Here is a 25,124-nt window from a genome sequence, read left to right on the forward strand (position 1 = left end):
TTTCATTATGCCGTAATTAGCCGCTTACCAATATGCAACCAATTCTGTCGAGAAAATTACATTCTTGGGATTGATCATCCTCCCCAAATTCCAATACAAAGGTTTTGAACCCAACCTCATCGATTGACAATGATATCACATTAGTGGGAACACATTACATGCAATGCCCCCGAAGTGCAATATTTCCGCCATGATCTCCTTGTACAACATGTTTTATGCTTCAGACTGAAGCACTTATACCCTACATAATAGGAATACCTCATCTTCACAATTAATACTTATTCCAGCTCAGACATATTTTTACAGTAATTGAAGCTAAGGAATATGCATAATCATAAAAAAAAGATAGACTTACCATTATTTGGGACAGCACTGAAGAATTTTTCAGAACTGGCATCTGAAACCTGAAATATAAAGCAGAATTGGTCTCTGACATATTACAGCATTTATAATATTCACAACAGTCAATAATGTGCAGATTATTGAGAATAACATCACCCACATATATATAGATGTATATATGGTATATATACAAATATATATATATACACATGTGCATATATATGTGTATATATATATATATTATATATATATATATATATAAATATATATATATATAAAATCTTGCACAAAGATATACATAGATTTGGTGCAACTATACAGGGATGAAAAGTATGAAGTTGCAATAGCAAACAAGTTTCCACTAGATGGTGCTATTTAGCTACATATTTCATAAAGCATTTTTTTTTTACATAGGCCAAATGATGTTGTTTCCAGCCTCATGCACTTTCTTGATGTTCTGTGCTACCAAAAGTGATACAGCTCAAGTAGTGCAGTGGTGTTGTGGTTTCATAGACACATTATTTTTAATCACTCTGTCTCTCTAGGCTCAGCACATTCTTGATACACTGGGATGTTTTTTAACCTACAGTGGTTATGCCAGTTGGCAGTTATTATTGAGCAAAAGTGTGATCTTATAAATACATTTATACTAGCAAACTGTCTATACCCGTTTCTAGAAGCATATGACAGATATTGCAAATGATACATGACATGCGAATACTGTAAAGTGTATATATATATATATATATATATATATATATATATACATACATATATATCTTGGGATGCTTAAAATTTCTGTTATATTTCATGTTATCTCTAGAATTCAGTATCTTAAAATCACAATGGTCTCCATAGATGTTTTTAGAAAAATTTAACTTTTTGGGGAAAGTAAAATATTGACCATACACTAGACAAGTCTTTTATATGACATTTGTTTTCGTGCTATTTATTGGGATTATATCCATATAAAATGCTCCTTGTGTTTGTCGGTTTGATAATTGCTAATTTATGTATATCAATGAAGCAAACGGAGGCTGAAAAAAAAATAATATTGATCTTTAGGCGATAAAATATATTGGAAAAAGATCCTTTCACAACAGCAAATGATGGCCGACATCATAAGCAGTATTGACTTGCTCTGATCTCCTGAAGGTCAAAGGTCAATGACCTGACCACAAACAGTGCAGCATAAGGCTGCCAACAAGGTGCTGAAAACCATGTGTATAGTACTGACGGCCAAGATGAGCCTGGACCAAAGGGAAGAACAAGAGTGGAAGAATTCTTACATATGGATACTACAAGAAATCCTATCATTGATGTTCATGGAGCCCTAAAATGCAGCAGAATATTAGGAAAAAACATTTTTTTTCATATCCATAATCAATAGACTGTATATCACCTATGAAGGTGCCTATACAAAATAACCAGCACTGTGTATCCATACAGAATTTTTAAGATGGTTTAATAAATAGCTTCCAAAGGGCCAAGCAAATATTTGAGTTGGTCAATTTGCGTACATAGATTTCTTGCCAAGATTAGCACAGTTTTACGTTGTTTGCTAATAAAAAAAAGAGAAACGTCACACATTCACATTAATACAAACTAAGTATTCATAATAGCAAGACTGGATACATAATGCTGTTATTTTATGATAAGCATCATGGAAATACATGAAATACTGAACGCATTCTACAGACTGCATAGCTGGGATTCCTGTAATAATCCGACTGGTTTAAATAATATGAAATCGTAAAAAAAAGATAGAAAGAAAGATAGACGACAAGATACATAGATGATCGATCAATAGATGATAGATAGATAATAGGATAATAGACAGATAGATAATAGATAGATATATAAAAAGATAATTAGATAGGTAGATAGAAAATAGATAGATAGATAAACGACAAGATACATAGATGACTGATTGATAGATCAATGGATGATATAGATAATAGATAGATAGTGATAGATAGATAGATAATAGATAGATAGATAGATAATAGATAGATAGATGTGGGGGTTTATAATAAACACCAGAAGTACTGAGTACATGACAAAACACATTTTTCTTTACAATAATTTTCTAATTTAGGCCCAGGATTTAAAAAAAAAAAATCATGTCGGAAAAGTGTATAACTCACCCAGAAAACCCTTCTTTTACATGACTGAGTTTATTTATTTATCCTGATTATTATTATTAAATACAAAATAAACTTCAAACAGATTTTATCATCTACATTTTTCTGGGCAAAAACAAAAACATATGACACAAAGCCACCTAAATTAGCACATATTCTTACCAAGATGTGCAATGGCAATATTATTTTTTTTTTTATTCTATTTATCATTATTTAAATGCTGCCGTCTCGACTTCCGGAGAAAAAAATATTAAGTTACATTACTATTAATTTTAAATATGTATTTTTTTTTTTTACACGACCCATGGTGACATATTACATCTTACCGTATATTAATTCTAAATGTTTAGAAAAATCGCTCAATGCCTTCCATCAAATCATGTCATTCATTCTAATCAGTTGCACAAAATTGTCCATTATATATCCACAATGGGAAATAATCTTTTGCACTTGAAATTCATATTTTCATATTGCTATGCCACAACTAATATTTAAAAAATAACCAAAAAAAACAAAACAAAAAAAGCATTCTAGGATATTTTAATTTTATCGACGTTGAGCTCTCATCTCTCAATCTACCGCCCATGCAAATCGCGGCTGTTGAGCTGATTGTGACTATTCTTCCGCTGTCAGATGATATTAATGACTACATTGACAATCTCAAATTCTTATATCCAAAATGAGACTTCATAACACGATCAGGGAATAGGGTAACCACATTTTATTCACTGTTGTTCTTCCAGAACTTTTCATCACGGCCGTAATAAGGAGTTTTCAGTGGGAAAAAAAAAAAAAACGATCATTTTATCTGTGACAAATAATGAATGGAAAGCGTTTTCTGCGTTATCCTATATAAACACATCAACACGTAGGCGGCTGGTATACTCATATATCTCCATATTGTTCTATGTCCTGATAGTTGGCAGATACATACGGTAATTAATAGCAAACACTGACTTTCTATCACATATGTATATATATGTATGTATATATATATATATATATATATATATCTAAAAATAAAGTTACATAATATATAAAAGTGTATATTTACATGAATGTACATGGCATTATGGGTACGGATCTTCACATTTTGGAAGTCCAGTGCAATGTCAATCATTATGATGTCGTCAAATTACAGCTATTAATTTTCTTTGTTAGGCAATGGTGTACAATATGTTGGGAGGTTTAGGATAAAGCATACCAATAGTACCCCCAGAGTTGATATCTATACATCTATATACAGTATATCTATAGATATATATATGTATAATTTCACAGTATAGTAGAAGCCTTGTCTCCCATGGCATTGTCACTGGAAGGAGAGGGATTGGGCTGGGTATAAATAGCTGGCGGAGGGCAGAGGAGTGGGAGATGGTCAGGGGGGCACTCAAGGATACAGGGGGCAGCTGCCTGGCTCCTCTGCCACATTCTACCTTCCCTGCCCAGTTTGGAGCCAGATCAAAGTAATCTTTCCAACATATTGTTCTCCGGGAAGTAGGCTACAATGAAAATACACAAAAGGACGTGGCAGGGAAAGACAGAAATGACAAACAAAAGTAAAGAATGACATAAATAACTAGAGAATCCACATTCTGGCCACTTGGCCACCTCTGAGCTGGTGCTGGCACCATTGTTCCATGCTGGGGGTCATTGATGTCCACTGTTTGGTGTATGGAGGACTATTTACCCCCACAAATAGGCTGACTCCATCCATTCTTCCCTGGATAATGGACTGTCACTTATTCTTCTAGTTTCCCCTGCCACCCTGTATGCCCAGTGGTGCCATGCCAAGGTGGTGCCACCAGCTCCCATCCTGAGGTAAACAATAACAAGCCAACATGACAATGACAGGCTGCACAGTGTATGGCACCCAGTGTATGGCAGGCAGTGTGCGCACAGGCTGAGGCTACCGTACCTGGAGAGGGCTTGCATCCACAGACTTGGCTCCAGATCGGACTTCACATTCGCTCTCCACATAAACAATGCACTATTTCACCCTGGCAGTAATAATCCATGGGAGCAGGATCCCTTGCAGCCATTGAAGATACATCCAGACATCCAGGCAGGGCAGGAGGTGGGTGCTGTGTGCGAACAGATCAGATGGATATATGGACGGACAGAGCTAAAGTAACAGTGGTGATCAGCTCCAGATCCTGGGTGCTGCCGGCACCGCACGGCCAAGGGTTAATGCTACCCACAGAGGAGAATCACAGCAGCTGCAGCAGCAGCAGGACAAAGGAAGCAGCCATGTGCCCGCCAGCTCCTGATCCCCCTCAGCAGACAGACAGCAGTAGCAGCAGCAGCAGCAGCAGCCTCCCCTCCTCCCTCCTTCCCTGCCTGCTGCTCCTCCTCCGACTCACACTGCTGAGCCCTCACCCTGCAGCTCCTCACAATCCCGGGACACCCCCTGTGAGGGAGAGCAGCTCCTCCGGCGCCAGGACCACTGCTGGAAGTGAGGGCATCAAGTGACTTCCATTGGAATAGATCCTTCCAGGGCACAGATCCCAGCAGGGTGCAGCGGGTAGCAGAGATGTATTCCCTTTACTAGGTGCAATCCTCCAGTCAGTCAGTGGGAAGCCGGGCTGGAAGGCAGCAGTCCTCCTCCTCCTCTGGAAGTCCTGTCCTGAGCCGGGCTCCGCTTACTGCCACATAGATCCTTGCTCAGCTGCAGCAGTCACACTGGGCTCTTTCTATGTGTGTGTCTCTCTGTATTTCCAGGCTGAATACAAGTGCTTATTCATAGACTGCATTCCAGAGCTGGGGACATCCCACAGGCTGGGTCTGCCCCTCCTCTGACTTCCTCCATCAACCTGACAGCCATTGAGCCACCTTCTCTATGCTGCTTTTCCATCTCTTCTCCCTGCTATGTGATCCCCTTGTACTGCTGCCGACATCCCACATCCATGTCTAAAGGGTTATTACAACCCTAAGTTGTTAATATAATATATGACTTGTGCCCCTAGCATATATCCCACATCCATGTCCATAGGGTTAATATAGTAATATAGTTGTGTCCTTAGTAGACATCCCACATTCATGTCCATAGGGTTAATATAGTAATATAGTTGTGCCCCTAGTAGACATCCCACATCCATGTCCATAGGGTTAATATAGTAATATAGTTGTGTCCTTAGTAGACATCCCACATCCATGTCCAAAGGGTTAATATAGTAATATAGTTGTGTCCCTAGTAGACATCCCACATCCATGTCCATAGGGTTAATATAGTAATATAGTTGTGCCCCTAGAAGACATTCCACATCCATGTCCATAGGGTTAATATAGTAATATAGTTGTGTCCTTAGTAGACATCCCACATCCATGTCCATAGGGTTAATATAGTAATATAGTTGTGTCCTTAGTAGACATCCCACATCCATGTCCAAAGGGTTAATATAGTAATATAGTTGTGTCCCTAGCAGACATCCCATATACATGCCCATAGGGTTACTATAGTAATATAGTTGTGTCCCTAGCAGACATCCCACATCCATGTCCATAGGGTTAATATAGTAATATAGTTGTGCCCCTAGCAGACATCCCACATCCATGTCCATAGGGTTAATATAGTAATATAGTTGTGTCCTTAGTAGACATCCCACATCCATGTCCAAAGGGTTAATATAGTAATATAGTTGTGTCCCTAGTAGACATCCCACATCCATGTCCATAGGGTTAATATAGTAATATAGTTGTGCCCCTAGAAGACATTCCACATCCATGTCCATAGGGTTAATATAGTAATATAGTTGTGTCCTTAGTAGACATCCCAGATCCATGTCCATAGGGTTAATATAGTAATATAGTTGTGTCCTTAGTAGACATCCCACATCCATGTCCAAAGGGTTAATATAGTAATATAGTTGTGTCCCTAGCAGACATCCCATATACATGCCCATAGGGTTACTATAGTAATATAGTTGTGTCCCTAGCAGACATCCCACATCCATGTCCATAGGGTTAATATAGTAATATAGTTGTGTCCCTAGCAGACATCCCACATCCATGCCCATAGGGTTAATATAGTAATATAGTTGTGCCCCTAGCAGACATCCCACATCCATGTCCATAGGGTTAATATAGTAATATAGTTGTGCCCCTAGCAGACATCCCACATCCATGTCCATAGGGTTAATATAGTAATATAGTTGTGCCCCTAGTAGACATCCCACATCCATGTCCATAGGGTTAATATAGTAATATAGTTGTGCCCCTAGCAGACATCCCACATCCATGTCCATAGGGTTAATATAGTAATATAGTTGTGCCCCTAGCAGACATCCCACATCCATGTCCATAGGGTTAATATAGTAATATAGTTGTGCCCCTAATAGACATCCCACATCCATGTCCATAGGGTTAATATAGTAATATAGTTGTTCCCCTAGAAGACATCCCACATCCATGTCCTAAGGAGTTAATATAATATATGACTTGTGCCCCTAGCATATATCCCACATCCATGTCCATAGGGTTAATATAGTAATATAGTTGTGCCCCTAGAAGACATTCCACATCCATGTCCATAGAGTTAATATAGTAATATAGTTGTTCCCCTAGAAGACATTCCACATCCATGTCCTAAGTTGTTAATATAATATATGACTTGTGCCCCTAGCATATATCCCACATCCATGTCCATAGGGTTAATATAGTAATATAGTTGTGCCCCTAGAAGACATTCCACATCCATGTCCATAGGGTTCATATAGTAATATAGTTGTGCCCCTAGCAGACATCCCACATCCATGTCCATAGGGTTAATATAGTAATATAGTTGTGTCCTTAGTAGACATCCCACATCCATGTCCATAGGGTTAATATAGTAATATAGTTGTGCCCCTAGCAGACATCCCACATCCATGTCCATAGGGTTAATATAGTAATATAGTTGTGTCCTTAGTAGACATCCCACATCCATGTCCATAGGGTTAATATAGTAATATAGTTGTGTCCCTAGCAGACATCCCACATCCATGTCCATAGGGTTAATATAGTAATATAGTTGTGTCCCTAGTAGACATCCCACATCCATGCCCATAGGGTTAATATAGTAATATAGTTGTGCCCCTAGCAGACATTCCACATCCATGGTCATGGGAGTAATATAGTAGTTGTGCCTTTCGCAGACATCCCACATCCACGTACATAGGGTTAATATAGTAATATAGTTGTGCCCCTAGTAGACATCCCACATCCATGTCCATAGGGTTAATATAGTAATATAGTTGTTCCCCTAGAAGACATCCCACATCCATGTCCTAAGGAGTTAATATAATATATGACTTGTGCCCCTAGCATATATCCCACATCCATGTCCATAGGGTTCATATAGTAATATAGTTGTGCCCCTAGAAGACATTCCACATCCATGGTCATGGGAGTAATATAGTAGTTGTGCCTTTCGCAGACATCCCACACCCACGTACATAGGGTTAATATAGTAATATAGTTGTGCCCCTTACAGACATCCCACATCCATGTCCATAGGGTTAATATAGTAATATAGTTGTGTCCTTAGTAGACATCCCACATCCATGTCCAAAGGGTTAATATAGTAATATAGTTGTGTCCCTAGTAGACATCCCACATCCATGTCCATAGGGTTAATATAGTAATATAGTTGTGCCCCTAGCAGACATCCCACATCCATGCCCATAGGGTTAATATAGTAATATAGTTGTGTCCCTAGCAGACATCCCACATCCATGTCCATAGGGTTAATATAGTAATATAGTTGTGCCCCTAGCAGACATCCCACATCCATGTCCATAGAGTTAATATAGTAATATAGTTGTGCCCCTAGTAGACATCCCACATCCATGTCCATAGGGTTAATATAGTAATATAGTTGTGCCCCTAGCAGACATCCCACATCCATGTCCATAGGGTTAATATAGTAATATAGTTGTGCCCCTAGCAGACATCCCACATCCATGTCCATAGAGTTAATATAGTAATATAGTTGTGCCCCTAGTAGACATCCCACATCCATGTCCATAGGGTTAATATAGTAATATAGTTGTGCCCCTTACAGACATCCCACATCCATGTCCATAGGGTTAATATAGTAATATAGTTGTGTCCTTAGTAGACATCCCACATCCATGTCCAAAGGGTTAATATAGTAATATAGTTGTGTCCCTAGTAGACATCCCACATCCATGTCCATAGGGTTAATATAGTAATATAGTTGTGCCCCTAGTAGACATCCCACATCCATGTCCATAGGGTTAATATAGTAATATAGTTGTGCCCCTAGAAGACATTCCACATCCATGTCCATAGGGTTAATATAGTAATATAGTTGTGTCCTTAGTAGACATCCCACATCCATGTCCAAAGGGTTAATATAGTAATATAGTTGTGTCCCTAGCAGACATCCCACATCCATGCCCATAGGGTTAATATAGTAATATAGTTGTGTCCCTAGCAGACATCCCACATCCATGTCCATAGGGTTAATATAGTAATATAGTTGTGCCCCTAGCAGACATCCCACATCCATGTCCATAGAGTTAATATAGTAATATAGTTGTGCCCCTAGTAGACATCCCACATCCATGTCCATAGGGTTAATATAGTAATATAGTTGTGCCCCTAGCAGACATCCCACATCCATGTCCATAGGGTTAATATAGTAATATAGTTGTGCCCCTAGTAGACATCCCACATCCATGTCCATAGGGTTAATATAGTAATATAGTTGTGCCCCTAGCAGACATCCCACATCCATGTCCATAGGGTTAATATAGTAATATAGTTGTGCCCCTAATATACATCCCACATCCATGTCCATAGGGTTAATATAGTAATATAGTTGTTCCCCTAGAAGACATCCCACATCCATGTCCTAAGGAGTTAATATAATATATGACTTGTGCCCCTAGCATATATCCCACATCCATGTCCATAGGGTTAATATAGTAATATAGTTGTGCCCCTAGAAGACATTCCACATCCATGTCCATAGGGTTAATATAGTAATATAGTTGTTCCCCTAGAAGACATTCCACATCCATGTCCTAATTTGTTAATATAATATATGACTTGTGCCCCTAGCATATATCCCACATCCATGTCCATAGGGTTAATATAGTAATATAGTTGTGCCCCTAGCAGACATTCCACATCCATGGTCATGGGAGTAATATAGTAGTTGTGCCTTTCGCAGACATCCCACATCCATGTCCATAGGGTTAATATAGTAATATAGTTGTGTCCTTAGTAGACATCCCACATCCATGTCCATAGGGTTAATATAGTAATATAGTTGTGTCCCTAGCAGACATCCCACATCAATGTCCATAGGGTTAATATAGTAATATAGTTGTGCCCCTAGCAGACATCCCACATCCATGTCCATAGGGTTAATATAGTAATATAGTTGTGTCCTTAGTAGACATCCCACATCCATGTCCATAGGGTTAATATAGTAATATAGTTGTGTCCCTAGCAGACATCCCACATCAATGTCCATAGGGTTAATATAGTAATATAGTTGTGCCCCTAGCAGACATCCCACATCCATGTCCATAGGGTTAATATAGTAATATAGTTGTGCCCCTAGCAGACATCCCACATCCATGTCCATAGGGTTAATATAGTAATATAGTTGTGCCCCTAGTAGACATCCCACATCAATGTCCATAGGGTTAATATAGTAATATAGTTGTGCCCCTAGTAGACATCCCACATCCATGTCCATAGGGTTAATATAGTAATATAGTTGTGTCCTTAGTAGACATCCCACATTCATGTCCATAGGGTTAATATAGTAATATAGTTGTGTCCTTAGTAGACATCCCACATCCATGTCCATAGGGTTAATATAGTAATATAGTTGTGTCCTTAGTAGACATCCCACATCCATGTCCATAGGGTTAATATAGTAATATAGTTGTGCCCCTAGCAGACATCCCACATCCATGTCCATAGGGTTAATATAGTAATATAGTTGTGTCCTTAGTAGACATCCCACATCCATGTCCATAGGGTTAATATAGTAATATAGTTGTGCCCCTAGCAGACATCCCACATCCATGTCCATAGGGTTAATATAGTAATATAGTTGTGTCCTTAGTAGACATCCCACATCCATGTCCATAGGGTTAATATAGTAATATAGTTGTGTCCCTAGCAGACATCCCACATCCATGTCCATAGGGTTAATATAGTAATATAGTTGTGTCCTTAGTAGACATCCCACATCCATGTCCATAGGGTTAATATAGTAATATAGTTGTGTCCCTAGTAGACATCCCACATCCATGCCCATAGGGTTAATATAGTAATATAGTTGTGCCCCTAGCAGACATCCCACATCCATGTCCATAGGGTTAATATAGTAATATAGTTGTGCCCCTAGCAGACATCCCACATCCATGTCCATAGGGTTAATATAGTAATATAGTTGTGTCCTTAGTAGACATCCCACATCCATGTCCAAAGGGTTAATATAGTAATATAGTTGTGTCCCTAGCAGACATCCCACATCCATGCCCATAGGGTTAATATAGTAATATAGTTGTGTCCCTAGCAGACATCCCACATCCATGTCCATAGGGTTAATATAGTAATATAGTTGTGTCCCTAGCAGACATCCCACATCAATGTCCATAGGGTTAATATAGTAATATAGTTGTGCCCCTAGTAGACATCCCACATCCATGTCCATAGGGTTAATATAGTAATATAGTTGTGCCCCTAGTAGACATCCCACATCCATGTCCATAGGGTTAATATAGTAATATAGTTGTGCCCCTAGCAGACATCCCACATCCATGTCCATAGGGTTAATATAGTAATATAGTTGTGTCCTTAGTAGACATCCCACATCCATGTCCATAGGGTTAATATAGTAATATAGTTGTGTCCCTAGCAGACATCCCACATCAATGTCCATAGGGTTAATATAGTAATATAGTTGTGCCCCTAGCAGACATCCCACATCCATGTCCATAGGGTTAATATAGTAATATAGTTGTGCCCCTAGCAGACATCCCACATCCATGTCCATAGGGTTAATATAGTAATATAGTTGTGTCCTTAGTAGACATCCCACATCCATGTCCAAAGGGTTAATATAGTAATATAGTTGTGTCCCTAGCAGACATCCCACATCCATGCCCATAGGGTTAATATAGTAATATAGTTGTGTCCCTAGCAGACATCCCACATCCATGTCCATAGGGTTAATATAGTAATATAGTTGTGTCCCTAGCAGACATCCCACATCAATGTCCATAGGGTTAATATAGTAATATAGTTGTGCCCCTAGCAGACATCCCACATCCATGTCCATAGGGTTAATATAGTAATATAGTTGTGCCCCTAGTAGACATCCCACATCCATGTCCATAGGGTTAATATAGTAATATAGTTGTGCCCCTAGCAGACATCCCACATCCATGGTCATGGGAGTAATATAGTAGTTGTGCTTTTCGCAGACATCCCACATCAATGTCCATAGGGTTAATATAGTAATATAGTTGTGCCCCTAGCAGACATCCCACATCCATGTCCATAGGGTTAATATAGTAATATAGTTGTGCCCCTAGTAGACATCCCACATCCATGTCCATAGGGTTAATATAGTAATATAGTTGTGCCCCTAGCAGACATCCCACATCCATGTCCATAGGGTTAATATAGTAATATAGTTGTGCCCCTAGTAGACATCCCACATCCATGTCCATAGGGTTAATATAGTAATATAGTTGTGCCCCTAGCAGACATCCCACATCCATGTCCATAGGGTTAATATAGTAATATAGTTGTGCCCCTAGCAGACATCCCACATCCATGTCCATAGGGTTAATATAGTAATATAGTTGTGTCCTTAGTAGACATCCCACATCCATGTCCATAGGGTTAATATAGTAATATAGTTGTGCCCCTAGCAGACATCCCACATCCATGGTCATGGGAGTAATATAGTAGTTGTGCCTTTCGCAGACATCCCACATCAATGTCCATAGGGTTAATATAGTAATATAGTTGTGCCCCTAGCAGACATCCCACATCCATGTCCATAGGGTTAATATAGTAATATAGTTGTGCCCCTAGTAGACATCCCACATCAATGTCCATAGGGTTAATATAGTAATATAGTTGTGCCCCTAGCAGACATCCCACATCCATGTCCATAGGGTTAATATAGTAATATAGTTGTGCCCCTAGTAGACATCCCACATCCATGTCCATAGGTTTAATATAGTAATATAGTTGTGCCCCTAGCAGACATCCCACATCCATGTCCATAGGGTTAATATAGTAATATAGTTGTGCCCCTAGCAGACATCCCACATCCATGTCCATAGGGTTAATATAGTAATATAGTTGTGCCCCTAGTAGACATCCCACATTCATGTCCATAGTGTTAATATAGTAATATAGTTGTGTCCTTAGTAGACATCCCACATCCATGTCCAAAGGGTTAATATAGTAATATAGTTGTGCCCCTAGTAGACATCCCACATCCATGTCCATAGGGTTAATATAGTAATATAGTTGTGCCCCTAGCAGACATCCCACATCCATGTCCATAGGGTTAATATAGTAATATAGTTGTGCCCCTAGTAGACATCCCACATCCATGTCCATAGGGTTAATATAGTAATATAGTTGTGCCCCTAGTAGACATCCCACATCCATGTCCATAGGGTTAATATAGTAATATAGTTGTGCCCCTAGCAGACATCCCACATCCATGTCCATAGGGTTAATATAGTAATATAGTTGTGCCCCTAGTAGACATCCCACATCCATGTCCATAGGGTTAATATAGTAATATAGTTGTGCCCCTAGCAGACATCCCACATCCATGTCCATAGGGTTAATATAGTAATATAGTTGTGTCCTTAGTAGACATCCCACATCCATGGTCATAGGGTTAATATAGTAATATAGTTGTGCCCCTAGCAGACATCCCACATCCATGGTCATGGGAGTAATATAGTAGTTGTGCCTTTCGCAGACATCCCACACCCACGTACATAGGGTTAATATAGCATTATCATTGTGCCCTTCGCCGACATCCACACCCACGTTCTTGGGGCACTGTAATATTGCCGTTGTTCCCCTTTTACCAGGGTGGGATGTTCCCTGTTACTTATAGTGGAATGAGTTCCCCATCCTTGCAGTGTATTGGGTGGTCTGCATCAGCAGGAGACCCACATTTAGAAATCCGCTCTTATCTGTATTGCAGCCATCGCACTGACCAGGTTGATGTTTTACCTCCTGGAAAATTAATGGGGGGTGAGGATTTCAATTCTCCATCACAAATTCCTTCGAAGCTACACACTCTGGTGATAATAGGGTTAAAAATCCAGAGCCCTGTAAGACTGGAAAAACATTTGATGGGGGCTACGTGTGCATGAAAATGCCACTTTAACCCTTTCCAGAACGCCCAGGAAACACTTTGCCATCGTTTAGCCATCTAGCCAAGCAAACTCAACCACATATAGAAGAAATGAAATGTTTGATCATTGATACAAGATTGTGGGATCGAAGCACAAGGATAAAGATTCGCAGCGGGGGGAAAAGAATTTTAAGTTGTCATTTTTATTCCCGTTGGTAAAGATGGTGTTAAAATTCATCTCAGCCGTGTGGACTACGCTCATTCTGGCTGGTGTCCTCAGAATATTCTTGTAACCATTTCCTTTCCTGCATAAAAAGTTTCTAGGGATCTGTCTTTCCTACATTGACGACTTGCTGAAAATTAGTACATTCTGGAGAGTCCGTGAAGTGAATCCATTAAGCAGTCTTTAATTCATATTGTTTGTTGTACTAAATGAGTCCAGATTCACTCAGTCATCCTAATATTTCCACCATTCATTTACAGTCAGTAACCTATTGCTTTAATACATCAATACATAGATATGGCTTCCATCTATTATCTATAGAATATGATAAAACATGCTGTGAACAGGACCTTCATGCATAGTGTAGCTATATGTATATATATATATATATATATATATATATATATATATATATATTAGCCGTATGGAATAGCTACTGTATTTGAAAGAATTTCAATAATAGCAATGCATACAGTGTGTAATACAGCAGATTACTGATGTGAGCGCAGCATTGGCATGAAAGTAATTGTTAGGAGAATGAACTGCCTGCCACATTAGCTTACAATGGAGGCTGCTTTTGTAATATATTCATTCAGACAGCATTAAAAGAAGGGAGACTCTTTGTATGCTCCGCACTACTGCAGTGTTATAAGGGTAGCAGTAAAAAAAACTTAATTGGGTTTTACAGTCTGGGCAAGTGATGACATATTGCTGGACTACACCATCACTAGTCAATTGGTGGAGGTCTCTGGGGCCGAGAGGTGGGTACAGTAGTGATGTTGTGCTGAGAACTGCATCTCAACTCAATTCAAGTTAATAAAGCTGAGTTGTAGCACTTGGAAGAGAGTGCAAGGAAAAATTCTTAAGAATTTAGGATGTTACACAGTGAGCCTATTTTTGAAAAACCGTATACCATACAGTCATGGCCGAAAGTGTTGACACCCTTGAAATTATTCCAGAAAGTGAAGTATTTCTGCCAGAAAATTATTGTAATTATACTTTTTTTGTTATACACATGTATATTTCCTTTGTGTATTGGAACAACACAAAAAAAGAGAATAAAAGGCAAATTGGAAACCATTTCAAACAAAAACTACAAAAATGGGCTGGAAAAACTTGTTAGCACCTTTCCAAAATTGTGGGTAAACAACTTTGTTTTAAGCATGTGATGCTCGTTAAAACTCACCTGTGACAAGTAACAGGTGTGGGCAATATGAGATGTTGACTCAATCTTTGCACTGTGTGTCTATGTTTGTCACATTAAACATGGAAAACAGAAAGAGGAGACGAGAACTGTCTGAGGACTTGAGAACCAAAATTGTTGAAAAATATCAACAATCTCAAGGCTACAAGTCCATCTCCAGAAATCTTGATGTTCCTTTGTCCACAGTGGGCAGCATAATCAAGAAGCTTACAACCCATCGCAGTGTAGATAATCTCCCTAAACATGGACGGCAGAGATAAATTAATGAAAGGTTCCAACCCAGGATAGTGCAGATGGTGGATAAGCAGCCCCTATCAAGCTCCAAAGATATTCAAGCGTCCAGCAGGCTCAGGTTGTATCAGTGTCAGCGCGAACTATCTGTCAACATTTGAATGAAATGAAACTCTATGGTGGGAGACCGACGAGGACCCCACTGCTGACACAGAGATGTAAAAATGCTAGACTGCACACAAAGGTGTGAGTAAACCAAAATCCTTCTGGGAAATCGTCTTGTGGACAGATGAGACCAAGATAGAGCTTTTTGGTAAAGCACATCATTCTACTGTTTACTGAAAATGGAATGAGGCCTACAAACAAAAGAACACAGTACCTACAGTCAAATATGGGGGAGGTTCAAAGATGTTTTGGGGTTTTGCTGCATCTAGCACTGGGTACCTTGATTACAGAAAAAATAAAGGTACTTATTTTTTTGATTTATTTATTTTACTCACTTATATAACACCATTAATTCCACAGTGTTATACAGACAATATTGGCACTGTTCCCATTGGGGCTCACAATCTAAATTCCCTATCAGTATGTCTTTGGAGTGTGGGAGGAAACTCGAGAACCCAGAGGAAACCCAGCAAACATGGGGTGAACATACAAACTCCTTGTAGATGTTGTTCTTGGTGGGATTTGAACCCAGGACCCCAGCACTGCAAGGCTGCTGTGCTAACCACTGAGCCACTGTGCTGCCCATCCTTGGTGCATAAATTGGCCAATTCATGAGAGACCAATAGCCATCGGCAAGGTGTACCCTATTGTTAGGAACCTAATTTGATATGATACCTTTTTTTCTAAGTTTTTCTGTAGCAATATTGCAGTTCCATTTTTCTATATTTCATACTTGCATATTGTATGCAAAGAACTAAGAACAAAACTGGGGGCTCAAATTAGTGCAGCCAAAGATTCAGCAATTAGAAATGGGTAACATAAAAAAATTTTTATTATTTATTTATGCTACGTGTTTCTGAGCTCATCTAGCTTCTTCATTAGGTATAGGCCTGATGAATACACACACAAGGTGACAGCACATGTCCTGACATCATGACGTTGTAACCTGAAACACACTTGTGCAGAAAAGTCCTTGGCCTCATCAGAGCCCCAAGTCCTTTCCTAAGGCGATGAGGCCTGGGGATTAAGCTCTCAGTGTGATGATGGTGATGATAAGGTGTGCTGGGGAGCAGATGGGAGACGGTGAAGGGTGGAGCAGCCGGATAGGTGAGCAGTAGGGTATAAATATTAATTTTATTTCCTACATCTTACGTTTATTATGCGTTGAGATCTGGAGAGATCCCAGAGCATAATAAGTGTCATTCAATTCGCAGAGAATAATTTTGCTGCAAATCAAATTTCCCTCGAAAATCTGCTTGATTTGGCGAATTTGAATTTTGTTAGATCCGCACATCTCTACTAAAGACTACATCAAGCCTCAATTAGACAAATTGTATATAAATGACGAAATGAGTATTCAACCTGTTAAGATCATTCCAATGGCACAATTGGCAATACCAAAGGAAATTAGGACATTTCTAAAGATAACAGTAAAATACCTACTGAAGACTATGCACTGCAAACATCTCTGTTTTATGGATAGATTAGGTAACTAGAAGGAATATAGAGCGCACATAGGGTCTTATCCGAGATAAAGGAAATATATGTGAAAGATAAATCAAATTCACTCACCTATTGGGGTTGTGTAAGACACAACCACTGTACTTAGCATTGGCGGCTGCTGCAAACCCCGAAGCAATGATCCTTTGTTGGGTGAAGAGAATGGGGCATCAAACTGCGCTGCTCGCCTGTCAGAATTATGTACCAGAGGAATCCAAGTCGATGTAATAATAAAATAGACTTTATTTCTACGCGTTTCGTGGTGATCACACCACTTCCTCAGGACAGTCTATACACATACACATACAGGGTCTGTTATTTATAGCAAAAGGATACACATGGAGAAGCCTCCCTTACAAAAAAATCACCACACCCAGTGGGCGGGGAATCAGACTAAATGAATGTATACACCGTAAAGCACACACAAAACAATCATAAAGCATAATGGAATATATCGCTCAAACATTTAAAAATATGACTGCTGTTTTTTTTTTTTTTTTTTTTTTAATATATTAAAAAATTATTAAATAAATGTTATTTAATTTTACAAGCTAGGGGTGTGCTTGAACCTATGATGTTGACCCATTTGTTCTTTGTCAGCACCCTGCTGCTACTGCTGCTTTAAACCAGTAAGCCATGGGTGAATTTGATTTGATCTCTTTATTTGGTAATGGTTTCACAAGAATCAAAATAAATGAAAATAATATTAATGATAATAATAATACTAATGGATTAAAGGAGCTCCAAAGCTCTTAGACTAGTTTAAAAGAAGGGATATTCAATTTTATAAGAAATTGCAGTTAGGTGATCCTTATAAAAATCACATAGCAATTGATGGGTCAAAAATAATGGAAAAAACGGGGGTTAGATAAAAGGGAGCAAAGACAAACCACACTGAAAGGGATGAAACCCCTTCCTAGAAAGAGCTGATTTTTTTCAGTAACATTCATTATTACAAAATACAAAAGGAGGTGGGTTGTACAGAGGAACAAAGCAGAGTCCATAAATATATCTCAATTAATTGAACAAATCAGTTGTTTCATTGAGTTCATGTGGATTTATAGTGTTCAGCTTGTGAATCCAGAAGATCTCTTTCCTGTTAAGAGTCTGGACTCGGTTGGAGGTCTCATGGGGGACATGGTCAATGGGGATCACCCGAAATGAGATCCTTTTATTGTGATATATCGCATAATGCCTAGAAAGGCCATGTTGTAAAAATCCTTCTTTTATATTATACCTGTGTGAGTTTATTCTTTTATGTAGCTGTTGTTTTGTCCTTCCCACATATCATTTCTTACATTCGCATATAATGACATAGATGACGAAACTGGATTGGCAAGTCAAATGATATTTGATTTGGAACTCACCGGGATTTTCACTGTCTGGTGGAAAATTTTTCGCATTATGAATGATGCTGGAGCAACATAGGCATCTCGGGATGCCACATCTATAGGAGCCTTGTCTGGGCTTTTCTACAGAGGGAGTAAAATCCTCTTTTTTCTTTAGCCGACTTGGGGCCAACATATTTTTTAATGTCGGGGCCCTTCGGAAGGTTATCAGGGGGTTGTTGGGTAGAAGCCTCCCCAATATGGGATCATTGAGAAGTATACCCCAATGTTTTTTCAGAACTAAACGAATTCTCTTGTTCTGGGCTGAAAAAGTGGTGATAAAATTAAAATTAAACGTAGTGTTAGATGCTGATTTTTTTGTTTTTGTATTATTAGAGATTAAATCTATCTGTTCTATTTTTTTGCTTTCAGAGAATGCTCTCTGGATCAATTTTTTGGGGTAACTTCTTTCAAGAAATCTATGTGATAAAACTTTTGATTGGTTTTTTTGAAAAAAAAAAAAAAATCAACCAAACAGCAGTCATATTTTTAAATGTTTGAGCGATATATTCCATTATGCTTTATGATTGTTTTGTGTGTGCTTTACGGTGTATACATTCATTTAGTCTGATTCCCCGCCCACTGGGTGTGGTGATTTTTTTGTAAGGGAGGCTTCTCCATGTGTATCCTTTTGCTATAAATAACAGACCCTGTATGTGTATGTGTATAGACTGTCCTGAGGAAGTGGTGTGATCACCACGAAACGCGTAGAAATAAAGTCTATTTTATTATTACATCGACTTGGATTCCTCTGGTACATAATTCTGACAGGCGAGCAGCGCAGTTTGATGCCCCATTCTCTTCACCCAACAAAGGATTATGGATAGATTAGACAAAAGTGGATCTTTGTAGCACAAATGTACCACACAGTGGCGTGAAAAAAGCACTACACACCAACACCAAAACTTCATCCCAACTTTGATGACTACTTTGCTGTCTCAAGGACTGGACACCTAGTTATCATTGAGCGAACAATGAACCAAAGCACACAAGTAAATGAACTATAAAGACTGGTTGAAAAAGATGATTTCTGTTTTGGAATGGCTACACCAGAGTTCTGACCTTAACCGTATTGGGATGTTGCAACATGACCTGAAGATGGTTGTGCATGCAGGACATCCCAGAATGGATTTTTAATGTCCTTAAAAATATTTGAAGGGAAAAATTCCCTTATTTTCAGCTTCAGTAAACATTGGGAAAGGTGAACGCTGCTAAAGAGAGATCTATGGATTATTAAATTGAAGGGTTTACTTAATTTTTCTTCCTGCACTGTGAATGATTACTCAAAAAAATTTTTGATCAAAAAAAGCATAAACGCCATCCCACCAGAGTCAAGGTGTACCCAAATCGGAATGGTATTAACCTCTAGTATTAAAACCTTACCATGTGTCAAAGTGACGTCAGTGTGTGTGAATAAGGGTCGAGCAGGACCGAGTCCCAAATATGGGAAGTTTCAGATTTGGTTACGTTTCAGGTTTCCGCACTTAGTGCAGGTAAGGGTGTGGCTTTCCTTTGTTTGAGCTGGACATGACATTTATATAGCTTCCCATTGTTGGGTCTCCATACTCCGGACCTGGTCCTGCTCAAACCTTATTCACATTGACATCACTTTGATACATGGCAAAGTTTTAATACTAGAGGTTAGGACTGTCCCGAATACGGTCACCTTGATGCTGGTGGAATGTCTTTTATGCTTTTTTTGATCAAAAACAGTGTTTATTAAGTACAGTAGCAATATAAAAATCCAGCACTCCTAAAAGAAAAAATGTAGAATATGAAAACTTCACATCTAATGAAAAACAATTAAAAACATGTTAAAGGAAATTGGAAAAGGGGGCATAAAAAATAGAGAAATGAAATCAGGAAAGTGGGCGGTGCGTCTTATAGTCTGAATGTATATGGACTATATATGTTGGCCGTGGCTGTGGGTGGTGGAGGGTGTGGGGGAGCGGCAGTGGCGGAGGAACAGTACAGGAGGCAGAAGTCACCTGCTGCAGCCTACACTGTGCCCGCTACTAAAGAAAATTAATATTCACTGCTCCCCATGCCCATGGGTGTGGAGAGCAGTGAATATTCATTTTCCTTAATAGCCGGCACACGGTAGGGCAGCGCGGCTCCTGCAGTGGCCGGCGGTCAGTGTGCCGCTATTAAAGTCCATGAATATTCACTACAACCCACTCCCATGGATGGGGGATTGGAGTGCCATGCATATCAGGATGGGGATGAGGGGTGCCATGCATACCAGGATGGAAGATATTAACAGAATTGGGGGACATTACCCCTATACCAGAGTTAGCAGCAGACCCCCTCCCCCATAACAGTGCCTCATGACCACATTTTTTTCTTACATTTTTTTTTTCTATTTTCCTCCTGTAAAACCTAGGTGCGTCTTATTGTCCGCTGCATCTTATAGTCCGAAAAATACGGTATATGGTTGACATATATTTCATATGTATATGAAATATATCACAAGTACAATAAACATAAACTACCAGTGACAGAGGTGGTAGAGAGGGAGAGACCCTGTGCTCATGATCTGTAATCTACAAGGCTTTGGGGAAGGCGACAGTAGGTTAAAGGGTGGAATAGCTCAGGTAATAAAAAGGTGGTAGCATAATTATTGCAAGTTGTAGGCTCTCCTGAAGAAATTGGTTTTCAGGTTGCATTTGAAGGCTTCAAAGGCTTCATAGAAGACAATCTGATATGATGAGGTATTGGGTTCTGGGATATGGGGGACATTCAGGAGAAATGTTAGAGATGGTTGTGTAAGGAACATACAAGGGAAGAAGACAGGAGATCTTGTGAAGATCTGAGATTACATGTGGGGAGGTATTGTGAGATTAGGTTGAAGATGTATGGAGAGACAGATAATGGATAGCCATGTAGGTCATTGTTAGTGTTTAAATCTGAATTCTCTGGATAATTGTAAGCCAGTGAAGGTATTGGTACAATAGAGGCAGAGAAATAGCATGGGATGAGGTGGTTATAGAGTTAAGGACAGATTGGAGTGATGGGAAAGTGGTAAATGGTAGACCTCAGTATGTCAAAGTATTAAAGGAGAATTGGCCATCTCCTGTGTCATGTCTGCTCTTCAGCTACACACTAGACTTCACAGGAAACTTAGGCAACCATAAAACTCAAATGGACAATAGATATGTCTGTAAAAATGACTTTTCTTTACCCAATGCACTTCCACTTCGCTTCAAGACAGAGTATATATTGAGAGAGCATCTCATTCACTTAAAAAGCCAAGAGATCGTTTTCTTGTCCACAATATTATTGATCTGAGTATCATTAGCCATATCTCTAGCGTAAGTGCTACTCGCTAATCGGCTGGTAAAATGAACCTTTTACAGAGTATCCATAATATCTAATTCCTAGAGATCTGTTCTATTATCTTTATACTTTAGCTGATCCCATTGGGATTCCAGTTTTTAACTCCCCCAAGCGTTAAAAGTAGGTAACAAGTCATCACATTTGAAGCTGCAAAGATACAGAAGTGGTGCAATAGTCCCAGGGCCATTATCAGTGGCTACCAGGGTGCCATGGTATCAACTTATATGATAAAGCTCTCGGCTGACACCAGAAAAAAAAATGATAATTCTCTTCCTCCATGAAATCTCCCTCCCACCTTTTTTCACAAGGAGGCTTTTTACACTCATTAAATGCAACCTTATCTCAGAAAGACTGCAATCCTCAGCAAATGACAAGTGCACCTAATCTCATTTCCTGACAAGCGATTCTGACAGCACCTTGCTTTTGATTTCTAAGACACGTAGCTAGACATATATTAATCTGTCAATCATCACCCATAGCAAGTATGGGGGAGGGTGGAACAAGAGAAGGGGGGCCATAAGAATGTCTCAGTATAAAGAAGATGAGAGGAGAAATGACTAAGGGTTCGGAGCTAAAGAGTAGCCAGTGGGTGGGTGCTCATTATTGTTGCAGGATTATGAGCTTTTGTACAACATGAGGATGATTGAAAGGAAGTGTACGGAAATTTATTGTTTTTTTATTGTAATACGTCTCAGTTTGCCATTGTTTAAAATGAAAACAGCTCATTGTGTAAATTCTTTCCGGCTGTCCATGGTTGACCATTATTTTTATTTTATAGCTCCTATGAAAAAAAAAAAACCTGCTCAATTGTAGCGCCTGGGGTCCTGTGGTGACATGGATGTACTGTGCATGGCTCATTTATGGCAGGATGGTTGATAGAAATATAACATTAAGACAAATAAATATTTAAATTCTACGGCTGTAGCTTGTGAAATGCATTTAGTACCAATACTGTGATTGCAGTTTGCTTCATTTTAATCTAAAATACTCCGTAGTTGAGTTTCATAAAAGGCAGAGAATCGCTCTGGCAGAAAATAATATTCTGCTTTATCATGCGTAAATCCAAATCCCCTGCTGCCTGCACACATTTAAAAAATACATTTTTGCTTGTCTGAGGCTACCACTAGGGTGAACTTATTGTTTCTTGATGAGTTCAATGGAATCTATATAAATCCCTACACCCCCTAATAGTGACTGCATGAAGACAGAAATGTATTATTTAAAGGGGTTTTCCACTACTCGGACCAGTCATTCTTAATTACTGTTCCTCCCTTATGAAATAATAACACTTTGGGTGCAGGCGCCATTCCAGCAGTGTCGGCACTATTTCGTAGTTCGTTAGACCTTATTATGTCACGTGATCCCTACATCCAATCAGCGTTGGCTTCACTCTCCCCTCCTTCGGCCCCAGCTATGACTTCCTCCGGATGTCTGATTTGTCCAAAGGAGGGGAGAGCGAAGCCAACACTGATTGGATGCAAAGCATTTTTATGTCACGCTTAACCTTATCAGTGATAACACATATTCCTGTTCAATGATGTCCTCAACCTTGTAGTTGTATACTTGTTTGTATACTTTATTATAGCTGACACATTATGTTGCAGCTGTCCATATAGTTTTTGTGGGTGACTCTCATTACCCTTTCAAAAGGCATTTGCTTGCAATATTCACAGCTCCAAGCAAAATGAGTACAAAAGGCAATTTACCAAAATAATGTGAGTTGTATGGGATTTTATTGGTTAATTACCATGTGTTCCTTTAAACAGTTTCTGTACAGATAATGAGCAAAAAGTGTGATAATAAAGGCAGATTTTCTTATGTTTCTTCAGTTCTCATTTTCCGTGCCTCATCTTTCAAGGTAAACTCAGGAGACAAACTATCCTCTCAGGCTATGCCTGCTTTTATTTCTCCCCTCTGAATTCTCAGCTCAGGCTTTCTGGATCAAATGAGCCAGCTGTAAGAGACATATTAAAAATATGTCTGAACCAGAGGGTATATTCCATAGAGTATTCAGCGTGGCATGCTGGGGGACAAGCCCACCAACTGTGTTTTCATTTTTCCAATGACAAGTGTTCAGGGGTCATAGACTGGTGACAAGATTTAAAAGTCTACTTGAGAGCTGGGACTTTTTTTTTTATTAAATTACTTTAAAAGGAGATACAGTATACCGCTTGCAAACATTTCTCATAGACTATTATACATGGACTGCAAAAGACAGAGCAAAAGTTTGGACACACCTTCTCATTTAAAGATTTTTCTGTATTTTCATGACTTTGAAAATTGTACATTCACACTGAAGGCATCAAAACTATGAATTAACACATGTGGAATTATATACTTAACAAAAAAGTGTGAAACAACTGAAAATATGTCTTATATTCTAGGTTCTTCAAAATAGCCACCTTTTGCTTTGATGACTGCTTTGCACACTCTTGGCATTCTCTTGATGAGCTTCCCAGAGATGCTTAGCACTTGTTGGCCCTTTTGCCTTCACTCTGCGGTCCAGCTCACCCCAAACCATCTCGATTGGGTTCAGGTCTGGTGACTGTGGAGGCCAGGTCATCTGGCGTAGCACCCCATCACTCTCCTTCTTGGTCAAATAGCCCTTACACAGACTGGAGGTGTGTTTGGGGTCATTGTCCTGTTGAAAAATAAATGATGCTCCAACTAAACGCAAACTGGATGGAATAGTATGCCACTGCAAGATGCTGTGGTAGCCATGCTGGTTCAGTATGCCTTCAATTTTGAATAAATCCCCAGCAGTGTCACCAGCAAAGCACCCCCACACCATCACACCTCCTCCTCCATGCTTCACGGTGGGAACCAGGCATGAAGAGTCCATCCGTTCACCTTTTCTGCGTCGCACAAAGACACAGTGGTTGGAACCAAAGATCTCAAATTTGGACTCATCAGACCAAAGCACAGATTTCCACTGGTCTAATGTCCATTCCTTGTGTTCTTTAGCCCAAACAAGTCTCTTCTGCTTGTTGCCTGTCCTTAGCAGTGGTTTCCTAGCTGCTATTTTACCATGAAGGCCTGCTGCACAAAGTCTCCTCTTAACAGTTGTTGAAGAGATGTGTCTGCTGCTAGAACTCTGTGTGGCATTGACCTGGTCTCTAATCTGAGCTGCTGTTAACCTGCCATTTCTGAGGCTGGTGACTCGGATAAACTTATCCTCAGAAGCAGAGGTGACTCTTGGTCTTCCTTTCCTGGGGCGGTCCTCATG

The 25,124-nt window shown here is 39.4% G+C and overlaps 1 protein-coding gene across 9 annotated transcripts in view; it reads right to left on the minus strand.

The window, feature by feature from the left end:
- Positions 1 to 25,124, minus strand: part of AUTS2 (activator of transcription and developmental regulator AUTS2) — a 1,755,315-nt gene that overhangs the window by 98,708 nt on the left and 1,631,483 nt on the right. For all 9 annotated transcript variants that reach the window (XM_073665136.1, XM_073665141.1, XM_073665139.1 and 6 more), the window contains one exon: positions 356 to 404. In XM_073665136.1, the coding sequence (XP_073521237.1) occupies positions 356 to 404 (49 nt within the window). The remainder of the gene's footprint in view (positions 1 to 355; positions 405 to 25,124) is intronic.

The sequence above is a fragment of the Phyllobates terribilis genome, unplaced genomic scaffold, assembly GCF_046119375.1.
Source record: "Phyllobates terribilis strain yellow unplaced genomic scaffold, ASM4611937v1 Scaffold_2__4_contigs__length_985480577, whole genome shotgun sequence".
NCBI lineage: Eukaryota > Metazoa > Chordata > Amphibia > Anura > Dendrobatidae > Phyllobates > Phyllobates terribilis.